The 12,920-nt window shown below is 35.7% G+C and overlaps 1 protein-coding gene across 4 annotated transcripts; it reads right to left on the reverse strand.

The window, feature by feature from the left end:
- On the reverse strand, positions 1-3,708 carry LOC110724326 (pentatricopeptide repeat-containing protein At4g16835, mitochondrial-like). 4 transcript variants are annotated; one of them, XM_021903747.1, is made up of 8 exons: positions 3,446-3,708; positions 2,240-2,360; positions 2,031-2,125; positions 1,639-1,930; positions 1,290-1,364; positions 1,132-1,185; positions 913-1,039; positions 1-457 (listed from the first exon to the last, which is right to left on the reverse strand). In XM_021903747.1, the coding sequence occupies exons 4-8, from the start codon at positions 1,696-1,698 to the stop codon at positions 120-122; spliced, it is 654 nt and encodes a 217-aa protein (XP_021759439.1). In that variant the 5' UTR covers positions 1,699-1,930; positions 2,031-2,125; positions 2,240-2,360; positions 3,446-3,708; the 3' UTR covers positions 1-119. The 4 variants fall into 4 exon arrangements, with proteins under 4 accessions (XP_021759439.1, XP_021759438.1, XP_021759440.1 ...); XM_021903746.1 differs by adding an exon at positions 3,051-3,122 and having other exon boundaries at positions 1,639-2,125; XM_021903748.1 differs by having other exon boundaries at positions 1-346; positions 1,639-2,125.
- Positions 3,709-12,920: the final 9,212 nt, after the last annotated feature.

Below are 12,920 nucleotides of genomic sequence, written 5' to 3' on the forward strand. Positions count from 1 at the left end.
CCTAAAAAATAAAAAATTAAATAAAATTGCATTGAAATATGATATTATAAAATACAAAGATAATATTACTACGACCATGAATTTTAGTTAGTCCCCGAGCATCTATTTGGTTCCTTACATTAGAAACATCCAACCAACGACCTGCTGCTGCAGACATTGGAAAACAAAACAAAATTTCCTGCATTATGAGGGTCAAGTTCAACTAGTTGATTGGCTACTACTTCGGCCAGCTCAATATCACAATGCAATCTACATGCCTCAAGAAGTGCTCCCCAACATTCAGCATGGGCCTCAATTGGTAATGACTTAAGAAGATCATAGGCTGCTTCTAAGTGGCCAGATCGACCTAGAAGATCAATCATGCATGCATAATGGTCAGGCGAGGGGTTAATTGAATATTTACTCATCATATCAAATAAGCAGTAACCTTCCTCTAACAGTGCCGCATGGCTGCAGGCTGTCAGGATGACAGTGAAGGCCACATCATCAGGCGTTATTATAATAACTGCTCAGCTTTAACAATGTAAAATGCATAGGTTCATAGAATTAAGTTTCACTAATAAAGATATTTCTCAGGAAAAGAGCACTATTTGTACAAAGCTATCACGTCATCACATAAGGTGAAACAAAAAAAAAAAAAAAAACAACCTGATAAAACACCAACAGAAAAAATGACCTCAGAACATTGGCAAACTGACCAAAACTCATGATCTGGTCATTCTTTGTGCAAACTAAGGTTTGATAAAATCATATAGGATAAGAAGCGTAGGAAGTAATACCACATTTGTTTTGACCTCTAATGATCCTCATATAACCATTTTCTCCCCAACTTTCACCCCACGAATTCTTCAACACCCAATAATCAGTCCCATACCCGACTACAGTAACAGCATGATTAATGATTTACCATACCTATCAACAAAACGTACCAATCACATCTCATCACAAAATAGTATACACTGCGTATAAGGCAGATCATTTTCTTCATAATCCCACCCTCCAAATGCCGGCACATGATAATTCCAGGCCACCTATATTCCTGTTTGTTAACATCAAATTCAATATATTATTACCCTTAATCATCATTAATTTTTTGAATTAGAAGAGAAAAGAAAATAAGAGAAGACTTACATCCATTTTTTCTTTTGAAATTAAGAGAAAGAAAGAGGTTTTTGTTGGTGTGTTCTGTTTTTGAGCCAAAAAAAAATGTAATCGAGCACCCAAAAGTTACATTAGGAGTCTTCTATGAAGCAAGTGCAATAAAATGTGCTTTAAGAAGCAAACTTTACTTGTAGCATGTAACTTGTTGTAGGATCATCAGCTTCCATTTGGGATCCTTGCAGTGACATAAGCACCTCCATGACCTAGTAGACAAATCGAATGCAGATTATTTATAAGCATCAAAATGACGTTAACACTAAGACAAAGAACCCTCTTCTTTGTCACAGCCGTAGCAAGCAGCTTCCACAAGAGTCCCTAATTGCCACCCCAAGTCCAACCTCCCTGCTGCTAAAAATACCAGCATTCGTATTAATTTTCACAAAGCCCATAGGAGGTTTCATCAACCCTGCAGCTGACTGAACAACACAGCAATAGTAATATACAATTAAACTACTCTAGCTTTTGTAATATGCTCACCAGCCAACGTGAGCAAGTTGATGTCCCGAAGCATAAAATAGCACCACACGTCCACACCATGTCAATTTAAAGGATTGGAACAATGTCAATACACTGTGAATATAAACCACTAAATAAGCATGCACATATTTAACTGCAACACACAGAAAGAAGAAAGCAGATAACCAGATACTCTCAGATATGCAGAATAAATCTCGGTAAGATACCACTTCAAAGCAAGATTTAAAAACCCGGGGAGAAAAGGAATGACTAATACCTCTATGAGTTTCGAGTCACAGAGAGAAAAGGCTTTCTGATTAACAAAATGGATCTCGTGTTAAGAACATCATATTCAAAAAAGAGTTACACAAAAAATCGAATGTCTGATAAAATAATTTCTTATTAACTATAACCTCTCCCATTTCAAGCGCCTGTAATGCCTCTTTGTATTGCTGTGCTCTCATTAGCTTCTTCCCTTTGTATGCAGCAAAGACCCATCATTATTTCCCTGTCATATACAAAATATAAGGCAATTCCGCACATGCGTTGCTTCTCAATAATTGAAACTAAAGAGAGACTTCCAGATGGTGCATACAATAGCTTGCAATCAGCAAACACATACCTTTGATCTGTCAGAACCCATATTAAGCTTCTGCCCTCTTTGATCCTCAAGCTCAATGTTGTAGTCATCAGTAGGTAGCAATCCATCAGCATGTCTCTTGACAAGCATAGCAACTGCCATCCTGATATTTTTAAATAGGAAAAGAAAATTTTCAGGCATTTAGCTTTCAATTCTCACAAACATTACTAAAGAAGGCACTTCTTCACAGCTTCCTTGGAACAGATAAATTATTAGGCTTTGTACATAATATACGAAGTAATTTTTAGTTAAATTATGTCTATTTTATTTATAATAATCTTAATTGGTAACACATGGTGAAGTTAATATATATACTCAAAATTTCAAATATTCAGAAACCAAACTAAAAAATAAACCAAACTCAAAAAGCTAGACATCAACTTGCTCACGTTGGCTGGTGAGCAGTAATTTAGTCAAACAGGTAGTTGTAATATACAATTAAACTTTCTACCAATAATGCACTACAATTACAGAAGAAACAAATCTCATGCACTATTGTAATATGCCAGGTACATAATTATAACTTGTAAAAAGGGATTTTCCCTCTTTAGTCTTCCATTGAGTGATGAATCACTTCAAGCACCGACAATTAACGAAAACTCAAAATTCCTAAATTTTATCACCCAAGACACAATCAAATCAATAGCACCCTTATTGGACTAAAATCACAATTAAATTCAGAAAATCAGCAGTAAATCAATCTTCATAGATTATAAAATCACTTCAACAAGCTCAACCCCAACATTCCCACAATTCAGTATGTCAAAAACATCAAAATATACAGAACACATACAAATTCCAACTTATCAATGCGAAGACCATGAATGATGAAAGCGCATTCCACATTCTCCATTGAGGTGCCCTTCTGAGATTACGAATTTTGATAGTGTGAGAAATTGAAAGACAATAAACACACATATCAAATTCAGGGGCAATTTCATAGTTCAATCCTAAAATTAACAAATCAGGCTTCGAAATTTCACATAATTTAGAGAGAAAAGACAAATTTGATTCAATTAATTAGGCTTGTAATTTCCTTCTATTGCAACATAATCACTCGTTAGCGATACTGCAAAAATACGAACCCTAAATTAACTAAATACTGACAATTAAATTAAATTAGATCAACGATAAACCCTAGATTGTGAAATTGATATTGGAAGATTACAAAAAGAAACGATAACTTACCTCAGAAGCTGCATCAATGGAGGATAGAAATCTCAGAAGGGCGCCTCAATGGAGAACGTGGAGTGCGCTTCAATGGAAAATTGGGAGATAGAATAGCGCAGTGTGTAAGTGAAAACTGAATTCGTAATTTTGAGGAAAGTGCTGAGAGAAAGCTCAGAAGCCCCTTCAATTGAGAATTTCGAGTACGCTTCAATGGAGGAGAGAGAGGCAGATGAGAGAGGAAGAAAGATCGAGGAAATGAAAGAGAAAGAAAGAGGATTGACCGTTTTTTTTTTTTTTTTTTTTTTAATTTTTATTTAACAATAGATTTCGCATAGGTTCAAACCGAACCGGTGTGATTTACTCACTTTTTGCACCGATTTTGTTAAAATAGGTGAGAAAAGTCTTCCCCTCAATCCCGCCTATTTTTTTCGCATTGTTTTTAAAAATCGGTGTGCATTTTGCGGTGCCTATTTCATTTTTTCTACTAGTGAAACACTTTGTTCTCGGATTTGTTGTAGAAGTAATATCCTTTAGTTTCTTTTGGTATCCCACAAAGAAACACTTGTCTGATTTTGGGTGAAGTTTGTATGAAATTAATCTCTTGACATATGCTTCGCAACCCCAAATCTTAAGAAAAGACAACCGTGGAGGTTTCTTCGTCCATGATTCATATGGAGTTTTATCGACAGCTTTTGACGGAGCTCGGTTCAGGGTTAGTGCCGCGGTTGGAAGTGCGTGCCCCTAGAAAGAGATAGGAATATCGCTAAGACCCATCATTGATCGAACCATGTCTAACAAGGTTCGATTCCTTCTCTTGGACACTCCGTTCCATTGTGGAGTTCTGGGAGGTGTCAACTTTAGGAGAATACCATTTTCTTTTAGATGATTGTCGAATTCGTGGCTCAAATATTCGCCACCTCGATCCGATCGAAGTGCTTAAATTTTCTTGTCAAGCTGATTTTCCACTTCACTCTGAAACTCTTTGAATTTCTCAAAAGATTCAGATTTGTTCGACATAAGGTAGACATATCCATATCTACTATAGTCGTCTGTGAAGGTGATGAAATATCGATAATTATGCCTTGCAGGTGTACTCATTGCTCCACATACATCCATTTGTATAAGGCCCAATAAGTCACTAGCCCTTTCTCCTATCTTGGAGAATGGTTGCTTTATCATCTTGCCTAATAAACATCCTTCGCGATTTTCAAACGATTCTAAGTCGAATGAGTCAAGAATACCTTCATGAAGAAGTTTCTTGATGCGTTTGTTGTTAATGTGGCCAAGACGACAATGCCACATGTAGGTTTGATTCGACTCAATGGTCTAAGCTTTTTTAGCGGTATCATCAACATTATAAACTTGTTTGTCTAGAGAAAGCACATAAAGACCATTTTCTGAATATGTCTTACCATATAAAACATTATCGAAATAAACGAACAACTATTGTCTTTTATCCGAAATTCAAATCCCTTGGCGTCCAACACCAAAATTGAAATAATTTTTTTTGGTAACTCTTGGAACATGATAACAATTGTCAAGTTCTAGAACAAGCCTAGAAGACAAAGACAAACTGAGAGTTCCAACGGATATGGCTGACATCCTGACTCCATTGCTGACCCGTAGTTTGACCTCTCCCTTCTCTAGCCTCCTATTTATCCTTAGCCTCTGAGCATTGGAACAAAGGTGTGAGCCACATACAGTATCTAATACCCATGATGTTTTGCTAGCGAAGTTTAAATCATAAGCATTTCATGCTTCCCCTCATCCTTGAGCGTTTGCTCGGCCTGCTTCAACATCCCATGAAGCTCGATGAGGATTTTCTCCATGCTGTGCATATTATAGTTCATCTTGAACTGATCATAGCCTTTGTGCATTGAATGGAGAATAATATCAATTGCCATCTCGGTCGAATACTGAGCGTCAAGCCTTTCCATGTTCTCAAATAATCCGATCATTTTAAGTACATGTGGGCTAACTGGCTCTCCTTTCTTGAGCTTGCTCTCAAGGATCTGCCTGTGGGTTTCAAACCTCTCAGTTTGGGCCTGCTCTTGGAACATGTTTTGAAGCTCAAAAATGATCTCAAAAGTCGTCTCCCTTTCAAAGAAAGTCTTTTGGAGGTTCGGAGACATTGTGGCCAACATGATGCATTTGACATCCCTATTGGCAGTTTGCCATCGGTTTAGGGCAACCTGAGTGACCTCCTCATTGGGAGCGTCAGGCATTTTCTCATCAAGGACGTATTCCTTTTGCTCTTGCATGAGTACTATACGCAAGTTCCTTTGCCAATCAAGAAAATTTGATCCACTCAACTTCTCCTTGTCGAGAGTTGAGCGTAACGAAAATTGGTTGTTTGAGTTATTTGTAGACATGATTTTACAATTGAAAGAATTTGAAATGAAAAACCATTCATAAAACCAATAAGTTGAAATTAAAGCATACATGAAATTTTTCAATCTTATTGAGCGTTTTATCCACGCAATAATATTTGTCCCTTTTAGGCGAGAATAAAATGATTCCAACATCCCAAAATTCAAAAGTGATTAAGCATGCTTTGGCTTGTCTTAACACTTAATATTTTAAGGTAAGCAATCCAATTTCTAATAGCTCTAAGCTACTCTTTGTACGATAAAACGTCGCATCTAATGCTTCCTTGACGTTTTATCTACATTGCCACGACATCTAAGGACTCCTTACTGGTATCGTTGAGCTTAACCAAGATCAACTTGTATACCTAGTATACCTTACGTTCCTAGAGAAATAGTGATGCCTTGCTTTGTCATAGCCTATCACTATGCGCATTAGTTCAGTAAGTGTTGTTCTTGGAATGACAAATTTGGCTCAATTTTATAGGGACCTAAAGTTTCTATGTTGGTTGATTTAAGTGAACTTAATTAATCATAAAACATTCGAAATCCTAAACATGCATCTAACATATCATTCATATATATAAGCATAATTATATATAGAAAACATAAGTAAAAGATGCATTTGGCAACTAGCATGACCCCTTTAGTCTTCAAGGGTCTTCGTTGCATCCTCTTGGCTTGTCTTCTTAGAAACGCCGTCTTCGAGACATCTCCACCAATTATGCAACTACTAGTAATTATGACTAGGACTAATCTAAATATTAAGGTACAAAAATACACAACGGTATGCAGACCGTATTTAGATTAATAAAAATACATAACGGATTGCAGTTCGTATTTACTATCCTAATCGGGCCCCACTAGTTGCCATTTTCACAAAACCTGTGATACAATCTACATTTCATTCATTCATCCATTTAGTGAATGACCCATGCATTTCATAGTGTAAAACAAGTAACATTGCACAGCACACTCAAAACTAGTGAATGACCGATTATGTGTTTAAACGCAATAAAATTAGCTCAAGTAATTAACGAAGCTCCCACTAAATTCTGAATCCAAATTAATTAATCCAATTAATTAACTCGGTTAACCCAAATTTTGCCAAATTATTTTGCAGGTGCCGGCAAAACCAAGGCCTAGCCTTGTTTAAATAATAAAATAATTAAAATGGCAAAAATCGTAAAACACATAGCCCAAAGATACCCAAGTGCCTAGCACCAAGCCCCGAGGCTCGGTGTGCTAGGCACCAAAGCGCGGCTACCATGCGTGGTTGCTGCCCTCGCACACCCCTTGCCGCACCAAGCATGTGGGAGTGGCTGACAGCATCGCTCGCGTGTTATGTTGGCCACATCAGCGTGCTTGCGTGCACGCAAGACTCGGCCTCAAAGGCTTTAGGTTCTGCTGCCCACTGTAGCACACCTCAGCACCCCACGCATCGCACCAAGCGTGCACGAAGCTGGCACACACCGCACCAAGTGCATCAAGCTCCGCATACACACGCACCACGAGACACGCATCGAAGCACCAGCAGCCCTGCACACCTCGGCAGCCACATGTGGGCTGCGTAAGCAACCCGGCTGGCCAAGAGAGTGCTCGAGGTTTGTGTGCCTCGATTTGCGTGCTCGTGTCCTCGGGATTTTATCCTGATTTTTGTGTGATGTTAAAATTAAATCTAAATTAATTTTAGAATTAATATTGAGCAAAAATTAAAATAAATCAAGTCCAACTCAAAATAAATTCAATTTTAGTGAACAAAACAAAATTAATTCAAGAACCATTTTTTAAATTATTTTTGGTTCATCTTGATGCTACAAAATTGAAGGGCTATTCTCACAATTAATTTAACCATACATAAATTAATAATGAGATTTGACAAAAATTAAAGAGGTTGGAAAAATAAACACAATCATCCAATGATAAATTTCCAACACTAACTTGTGTAAACTTGAAAAATTACATCTTCCAATATTAAGATTAATTAAATTTCAATCACAAGTTTTGAACTTTTAAGACTTTAATCAACTCAAAAATGATTAAATCCAAATTAGTTCAACGTGGAATTTAGATAGTTAAGTTCCAACCAAATAAACAATTAAAGATTGGATCTTTAACACGTTTGGGGACTTCAAAATTACAAATTCATCATAAACATTCACACTTGAAGCAATTAATTTGCAAAAAATGTGAAATTGCAAGTTTATGTGAAAAATGAACTCACCAAATTAAGCACCAAATATGACTTCATAAACGTGCTTAATAAGGGTTATTATTGTAGTAGATTAATGATGTAATCATACACATAATCTAACATTAACATGCCATAATTAATCAATGTTTAAAGATTTAATTAAATTTTTTCGTAAAAAACGAAAGACCCCTTCGAAAAAATGTGTTTCTAGGTGGATTTTGGCTTCTGGACAGGTTTCAAAGAGGATCAATACTGATTTAGAACATCGGTTCCACCCAAAATTCACTATTTTTGGGTCGAAATCTGGGTTCTTGAGCCAAAATTAGTATAAATACGAGATTAAAACTAATTAAAACGAGCTTCTAATCTAATAAGAAAGCAAAATCAGAAATTTAAATCCATTTAAATCACCTTAAATAATTATTAGTTACAATAATTAAATGAGTGTGACTCTGATACCGCTGTTGGGTTTCGTAGTGTCCAACACTACGCGGAATGAAACCCTCCAAAAATCCGCACACAAATTAAAGTAACTAAACATGCATATTTATTAACAATCACATAATTAATTAACAAGGAGAGAGAAAGAAGACGATCTTACCCTTGACGCGTGCTTCACTCTTTCTAAGAGATCATACTTGAAAGCGTTAAGCACCGCAAATGCGCAAGCCTCCAATGGCTCTCACCCTCGAGACCCGACCCGAACGACCCCTACCCCGAAGCTTAGCCGGGGCTAGACCAAGAAAACTTAGAGTATTAGAATTAAGGTATTCTCTTCTTGGAGATCCCTTAAAATTTACAACTCAAGTGTCCCTTCCCAATCCCAAATGATGGGTATTTATAAAGAAGGGAGCCTTGAATTCCAATCTCCCATCAATGTGGGAGAGTTGGTAAAATTAGTCTTTATTCAATTTATTTTAATTAAAAAATCTAATTGAAAATGCAAGTAAATCAACAAACGCCAAGTGTCAAGAGGTGAACAAGGGGATTAGGTGAGGACCACAAGGGGGGGACCAAACTCCCCTTGCTCCCCAAGCAATCTAACAAAAATCGAGTGCCCACCATGCATGAGCTGGCCACGCATGAGTTGGCTGGCAGCCTGTCTTGGCTGCCAAGGCTGCCTTACTGTCGCCTAGCACCATGGCTGGGCATGCCAACCTGCCTGCATATGCATGCGCACAGCAAACAGGCCACGCACGCTATGCGGGTCGTTGCTGCTTCGTTACGTATGCTTGGCACTGCCTAGCAGCTGCTGCGTGTGGCCGGGTGTGAGGCCCAGCATGCTAGCACACATGGCGCGCCAGCTGTTAGCTTGCGTGCGGCCAAGGGCACCAGCCTTGCAAGCATGCTTGGCCAGCAAGCCTAGTACGCACATGCATGCTTGGCTTGCGGCATAGCCATGTGATGTGGTTGGTGCCCTATGCTAGCCTAGCACTTGCATGGCTAGGCCAATGCGAGGCTACGACTTAGCTTGAACTTGTCGTTTGCTTGATTTCTCGTGTCGTCAAATTCTAAATTTGACTTGACTTATGACGCTCGGTTTCGACGTTTTAAGCTCGATATCCGACGTCTTTGTTCATAAAACTCTAATGACTCATTTAATCCTTTGGATTAATTCGTCGCCTCACTTCGGTTTCTCGATTGAGGTGTGACCCGAAGGGTTCAGTCAAGATTAAGCTGTAATATTAATTATACATTAATATTACTGATCGGAAGCGGCCTCCAGATAGGCATTCCGATCACTTGACCTCACTGAATAATTAGCTTTCTAATAATTCCGAACCCTCTATCAGAATAATACACTTGATGGAAGGACACCATTTCTTTCAGCATTAATATTCAACCAACTTAGAAATACAAAGTATAATTTTGGAGTGAGTTGAATTTTGATTTTATGTCTATTTAATCTTTAAATAATACTTGTCGCGATAAGAATCGAGTAAAGACCAATATGGGGGAAATTGTCTCCTAGGCTCAATTTTGTACCTTCATCCTCGATCCTCCAATTGTGGTTCGTAACCATATGGAGTTAGTAATCTCATGGATTATGAATAGGTGTAACCTTCATGGGAAAAAATTCGTGGTTTCCTTGTCCCTTTCAATAAAATCCATGAACAATATACAAGATTCTTAAAAACTTGTTAGTGGCTCCCTACTTTATCTCTTGTCCCTAACATACATTTCAATTCCTACTTCCTACGATATCCAAGCATATTCACACATACTAAAGTAGGTGCACTTCGCGCGACACCTACAATGACATATATAAGCAGTAAAAAAAGAGAACTCAATCGCTACCCTCATAACTCAAATAAAAATTAAGCTATCACTAACCTAAGTAATAAAGTGATAATACCACCAGAAACCTTCCCTAATTTGCAATATATATATATATATATATATATATATATATATATATATATATATATATATTACATACATATGTATATATGTATATATACTTTATGATGTATATATACATACGGAGGAGTAGCGATTTATGGTTGTAGATATGTGTATATATATACACTTAGGGAATATACATACATATATACACTTATGTATATACCCCTAAGTTGTGTATATGTTGTATATATGTAAATATATATACTCTTTGTTGTGTATGTGTTGTATATATGTGTATGTTACACTCTTTATGGTATATATACATTAGTACATTACACTCTTTATGGTAATATACTCCTAAGTGTACGCTCTTTATTACACTCTTTATGGTAATATACATTACACTCTTTATTCCCTTAGTGTACATATTACACTCTTTATGGTATATACATATTCCCTAAGTGTATATACACATATACACAATATATACATATATACACTTATGTATATACATATTACCTAAGTTTCACACATACGGAGGAGTATATGTATGTATATACTCCTCCGTTTCTTTATGGTTGCAACACACACTTTATCACTAAAATTAAGAAAAGTGGACCTCACATGATATAATACACTTAAAATGTTGTTAAGAGGTTATTAAGAATATAATCAAGTGGGCTATGAGCTTTAAATAAAAATAAAAGTACAATTTTCATCACAAAAACCTTCCTTTTACAGTGTGTTATAACTATTGTGATATTTCCATTTTAGGGAAGTATTGGAACTATAAAGAAATGGAGGAAGTATATATATATATATATATATGTGTGTGTGTGTGTGTGTGTATATATATATATATGTATATATATATATGTATAATATATATATATATGTGTGTGTGTGTGTGTATATGTATATGTATATCTCTTCTTCTTCTTCTTACTTTCTTTCTCTACGTTCTTACTTTCTCTATCTACCTTCGATCTCTCTGAAGGCGAGTTTGCTCTTCGAGTTTGCTCTTCCATTTCGCTCAATGATTTCTTCGATTTTCTTCTTCAATTTTGCAAATTATTTGATTGTTCTTCTGTGTTTTTGTTCTTGCTGTGATTCGATCATTCTAGAGAGGTGCTCTTAATTTTTTTTGTTTTGTGTATTTTATTTATTGATTGACCAAATAATTAGGGTTTTTACTTTGTTTTTGTTCGATTTCGTTTTCAATTTCTATTATTATTGCTTTTCGTTTGATTTCTATTATTTTTGTTCGACCGTTTTGTTTTCGATTTTACATATAATTATGGTTTTTGATTATTTTAGTTTTTTTGTATTGATTTTTTCTTTAGTTTTTTATTATTATTTTATTGATTTTGTTTGATTATGTGATGCAAATTGTTTTAAATGTTCACTTAAATTTGATTATGTTATGTTTTACTACTGTTGTTTAGATTATTTGATGTATGCTTTTATTTTTGCTTTTACTTTTATATGTTTTTTTATTTACTTTATAGTCATGATCATTTACTATTGGTTAGAGGATTTAATTTTGTTAGTTAAATGTATTCTCTGTTACATTAATTTATAAACTTGCTCTTGATAATAGGTTTTAATTAGATGTCAATATCTAAAACAGATTATAAAGTAGTGAATGATCAAGCACTTACACATTCTATAATTATTTTATTTCCTCATTTTTTTTATATTGTTTTTTCTTTACTATTAGTGATGTTTTGTCTACTTTTAATTTGGATTCATCTACTTTTCAGGATGATGTCTGAAACAGTTGGGCTGTCTTCTCTTGATGTTCATGCTAGAGATGTTAATGTAAGCATTTTGAGAACCCTTTCTCATGCTGTACTACCTAGGACAATCTATAATTCTAAAGGTGGTAAAGAGTTTATTCCTGGTTGTTCTATGGAAAAGAAGCCTATTTTTGGAATGAAATTTAATTGTCTTTAAGATGGAATTGATTTTTATTATAAGTATGCTAGTAAATGTGGATTTTAAATCCGGAGTAGTACTAGCAAGGTAGAAAAGAAGTTGACTGGTCCTGATGGTAAAAAAGAGTGTTATACTCATTAAATATTTGGTTTGTAACAAAGAAGATTTTGTCAATGATAATAAGAAAGATAAAAAAGATGTTGAAGGTGCTATTTTTAGGAAAAAAGACAGTCAGAGAATTGGTTGTCATGCTAGGATCAAGTTTAAGTATTGTGATGGTGGAAAGTATGTGGTTTATTTCTTTCATGAAAGCCATTGTCATCCCTTCTCAACTCCTACTACCAGACAGGTCACTAAACAATATGATGGCTTAACTTGTGTTCATAGGAAGTTTATATTTGATAATTCAAAGTTGAATATTGGTGTTGTGATGTCATATAGGATGATGAAAGAATATTGTGGAGGTTGTAAACATGTGAGAGGCACTAAAAATCAATTTAAAAACTTTTCTCGTGACTTGAAAGTTTATATTTCTGAAGCTGATGGGGCTATGCTTATAGAAAATATTCAACATAAAGTGGTTATTATTTGGACTATTGTGTTGATGCAACTAGGCATCTAAAACGAGTTTTTTTGGGCTGATCCCATA

The sequence above is a fragment of the Chenopodium quinoa genome, unplaced genomic scaffold, assembly GCF_001683475.1.
Source record: "Chenopodium quinoa cultivar QQ74 unplaced genomic scaffold, ASM168347v1, whole genome shotgun sequence".
NCBI lineage: Eukaryota > Viridiplantae > Streptophyta > Magnoliopsida > Caryophyllales > Amaranthaceae > Chenopodium > Chenopodium quinoa.

Bases quoted from the DNA above. Each gene is read 5' to 3' on its own strand.
- LOC110724326 (XM_021903747.1), bottom strand. From the start codon at position 1,698: ATGGTGTGGACGTGTGGTGCTATTTTATGCTTCGGGACATCAACTTGC. The intron at 1,365-1,638 runs GTGAGCATATTA...TTTGTCTACTAG, and splicing joins CAACTTGCTCACGTTGGCTG to GTCATGGAGGTGCTTATGTC. The intron at 1,186-1,289 runs GTAAAGTTTGCT...GCTCAAAAACAG, and splicing joins CAACAAGTTACATGCTACAA to AACACACCAACAAAAACCTC.